At 36.2% G+C, this 4,319-nt stretch overlaps 1 protein-coding gene across 2 annotated transcripts in view; it reads right to left on the reverse strand.

Annotated features, from left to right (window-relative positions):
- Positions 1 to 4,319, reverse strand: part of MAP2K5 (mitogen-activated protein kinase kinase 5) — a 263,379-nt gene that overhangs the window by 174,690 nt on the left and 84,370 nt on the right. For both annotated transcript variants that reach the window (XM_015560452.1, XM_015560453.1), the window contains exons 10-11: positions 876 to 944; positions 702 to 783 (exon numbers count right to left, since the gene is read on the reverse strand). In XM_015560452.1, coding sequence (XP_015415938.1) covers positions 702 to 783; positions 876 to 944 — 151 coding nt within the window. The remainder of the gene's footprint in view (positions 1 to 701; positions 784 to 875; positions 945 to 4,319) is intronic.

Consider the following 4,319-nt stretch of genomic DNA (forward strand, 5'->3'; position numbering starts at 1 on the left):
TAAACAAGTCCAATTCCTTATTTGAAGGTAATGGGAAAAGGCATGGAAATACTAATTTTCTGTTTGAAGTATACACAAAGTATGGACTCCCTGAGTTTTTATTATTATTATTATTATTATTATTATTATTGTTGTTGTTGTTATTACTATTTTTCTCCATAGGAAGAGCTAAATTTTGCAAACTGGAGAAACATGAAGCATTTCATGGAGAAAGGGTTAAGTGAGAAACTGAAATACCTGAGTGCATTTCCCTGCTCTTCGCTACACCTCCAGGACAAATAAGGATGAGTTGTCAAGTTAAATATAAGCAGTCAAGTGACTGAATTATAATTTACTCTGTGCTCAATTTAAATTAGTGTGAGGCTATTAAAATATACAGTATAAATACGGCAATTCATCACAACCTGTCATGGATGACTTCATTTATTTGCTGGAGTGGCACATGCTCCACTAAAGGGAAGGAGAGCAAAATCACAGGTCAAATTAAACAGCTATTTTGTTTTAATTCGCTTATTTAATCTGTGGCAACATAAACGTGCAGCCCATGGGCTGTGAGTTGACATGTTTCCTTGGGAGTGTAAAGGTAATTATTAGTATATTTTAATTATTTTTCATTCTACTTGACATTTATATCAAAACCAGGTTATAAAGCACTACCCCACAAAAATAATGTTTAAAATATTATAAAAGGGAAAACTCACCATCCATGAATTCTGTACATATTGAAATCCTGTTTTCTACAAAAAATGCACCATAAAATCCTATGATATATGATGAATCACACTGTAACAAAAATAAGACAAAAGTAGTTAAAAACCTACAAGCCAATAGCATAGGCATGCTTTATAAGAAAAAAAAGACCAAGAAAAAATTACCTTATAAAGAATTTCCAATTCAGACATAATTTGCTTTTGAAGTTCCAGTGTAATATCTAGTAGTATGACCTAAATATGGAAAGGAATACATTGACACATTTATTTACCTTTAAATTAAGTATAGCTATACTCGCTATGAAACATAAAAACTAAACTCTTTTCATTTCCCCTACCTCTTCCCCACTATTATAACCCCCCAGTAATACAAACTGTATCCACATCTGTCTAATCCTTTGTATTGGGGGAGGTGGTATAGAAGTGATTGATGGGACCAAGGAAAAAGCCAGGTCTCAAAGGTCAGTATTAATAGCTTTAAAAGTCAGTTAAGTTATAACACCCTTAATTTATATACCCTATTTTGGCCACATTGGTTATTTTCAGAAGAGAAAGATAGGAGTGACTCTGAAACCATTAAAAAAAATTGCCTTGTAATTCAGACACTAGGCAATAAGCAGAAGAGGTTGATGAGTAAAAATGACATTTAAAAGTAGGGTTTTTAGGTTTTAAAAATCTATCATCTTTTTTTATTCTTCCAGTTGCATAATGTTTCTTTGCTAATAATGTTATAAAATGCTAGAGCTTGAAGGAACCTCAGAAATTATTTCATCTAATCCCCTTAGTTTATAGGAGGAACCCAAGGTCTGAGGAGTCACGTGGCCTGGCAACGTCTGGCCCCTTCCTGACTCTGAGGATTTTTTTTACTTAAAAAAAGAGAGTGATGAGAATAAAATAGTTGGAAGACAATTTTAAGGTCTGTGGCAGTTTCTGACTCTAGACATTTCTAGATAAAAACTGAACACCCAGGATTACCATCACAGCAGTAGTTATACACCATCCAACATTGAACTACATTTTGTATTACAACTGCGGAATATATATAATCATACTGGAGGAAAAAAATTATTCCATAAATTATAAATTGCAAACTGCTGATAGAGCAAGGAAAGAAGAGGCTAATTCTAAAACACATTTTATAGTAATGACATCCATTTGGGGGAGGGGAAAGAAAATAAAAAAGGCATAGCCAGTTTCTATCAAGAGTTTGCTTTAGGGTTATTTATAAAAGCTCGCACTAAACCCGCTGTAAGTGTGATACAAAACTGCCAAGAAACACTGCTCCAGATCAATAGTCATTTTGCCAACAATATTCACTTACATTTTTGTTCCTGTATAAAACTTAGCAACAAAGTAAATTCATCTAGTGTTGTTTCAAGTCTATGCCATAAACTATTAGATCTATTCACACCGCCATGTCAAGTACAGGGAATCTTTCATCCCAAAAAACTAGTAAACGGAATGAAGTTATTATTTACTTTAAAGCAGTGGTTCCCAAACCTGGCCTCATATTATAATTACCTTTATTTAAAGTTATTTTCATAAGTAGCTCAGGGCACTTTAAATAAATCCTGATGATACATAGGCATAATGTAATCAAAATCTCTGAGGGCAGGCCCCCCTCTTAGTATTTATAAACAGCAACAACTTATCAGGTGAATTCTGACCCATAATAAGGTTGAGAACCAGTTATTTAAGGTTTCAAAAATACATTTACAGTGGAACCTTGGTTCAATTCATTCCGGAAGGCTGTTTGAAAACCGAATCATTTTTCCCCATTAAAAATAATGTAAATTGAATTAATCCATTCCAGACCCCCAAATGATTCCCTGTTTTAACCATTCTTACATACATGTCTAATACACTGTTTAATCTATAAATACATACTTTAAAAACAAAAAGTACATGAAATGTAAATGAAAATTTAACAAAAAGGAAATGAAATGTACAGTAAAAATGGAAAATTTAATAAAAATAAACAGCAACCAAAGTAAAAAAAAAAACCATGAAAACATTCTCAGCACAATTTCCCGAGACGTTAACAATGTAAGGTTTAGCAGTAAACTGACGCATACTGGAGCATCCTCTCCTCTGTTGCCTGAGAGACTCATGACTGATCATGCAGGTATCAGCATGAAAGTGCTTGTTGGGCTGAGAAGTAAACTGTTTGAGTTGGGAGATGCTAGAGAACTGAGATCTGACTGTACTCAGGACTTAGTATGACTACTAAATTATATTGCATCTCCAAGCGCACACTCTATAAATGACATAATTCCACAGGGCTAGCCAACACAGAGGAATTAAACTCACACTACTGGCTGTAAACGTATCGTCCCCTTGATCAAAATCTTAATTGGGCTCCCATAGCCTAGCATAAAGTTACAATTCTAGCATGACATTCCAGGACTTCTTCTACAATCTTGCTCCAACTTGTTTTTCTAGCTCCTCCCACTATTCCCCATCACAAATCCAATCCTCATGCGGAACCAGATGATTTTCATGGATCCACACATGTCCTGTGCTTTCCCCACTTCCAGTCTTTGCTCTGCTGTTCCTTCCACTTAAGGTAAGCTTCCTCTCTCTACTCCAGTCATTGATCATAAAATCTTTTCTATCTTTTAGGCCTAGCTGGAATGCTGCCACCATCTCAGGAAGCCAGCCCCAAAGCCCTCCATCAGAATTTATCTCTAGCTTTGGCCCTTTATTTTTTTCCTTACCACATTTGTCTTTAGCATTCATACCTCATCTTCTAAAAACAGAAGTCTAAAGAATAAAGAGTGGTTGTGAGCCCCTCAAGGGCAAAGGTTGAGTCTTGTACATCTTTCTCTAGCTCCCTCCCTCACACCCAGCACCTTGCATAGCAAGCATGTTGAACTCGGGGGCCGCATGCCTCATTTATTTGGCCCTTGTTAGCCTTTGAGTTTGACACGCTTGCTGTATAGGGTTTTACAGTAGTGGCCATTCAGTGATGTGGGGTTTAATTAAAGTGTGCCTTACAACCATAATGCTCTAAATAGGGTGCTGTTTCTAAAGAGGAAGGGATGGATTGCTTGATTTCTACAGCTGAATTTAAAACCACCTTGTCAAGTACAGGGAATAGCCCAACTGGAGTGGCTCAGTGGTTGAGCATCAACCTATGAACCAGGAGGTCACAGTTGGATTCCCAGTCAGAGCACATGTCTGGGTTGCAGGCTCGATCCCAGTGAGGAGCGTGCAGGAGGCAGCCAATTAATGATTCTCTCTCACCACTGATGTTCTTATCGCTCTCTCCTTCTCCCTTTCTCTCTGAACTCAATAAAAAAATTTATATATTTAAAAATAAATAAAACCAAACATATAAACACCAAAGTAAATAAAAGTGCCACTCTGATCTAAAATGTAGCAAGTAATACTGTATTTGTGGAGCCAATCCATTGTACTCTCATAGGTCTTCATCACCCTTGGTTTGCTATAGTGCAGAACAGTGGAGATTCCATAATGGTAGAAAAGTGAATAAAGTAATTTCTGGGAACTTGAGAGGGAGATTAAAATTCACCTTAAAATAATTACTGGAATGCTCTTCTATTTTCTGGGAGACTTGATACTCTAGGTGGAAGGTTAATTCTCCTT

Source organism: Myotis davidii, unplaced genomic scaffold, assembly GCF_000327345.1.
Source record: "Myotis davidii unplaced genomic scaffold, ASM32734v1 scaffold673, whole genome shotgun sequence".
Lineage (NCBI taxonomy): Eukaryota > Metazoa > Chordata > Mammalia > Chiroptera > Vespertilionidae > Myotis > Myotis davidii.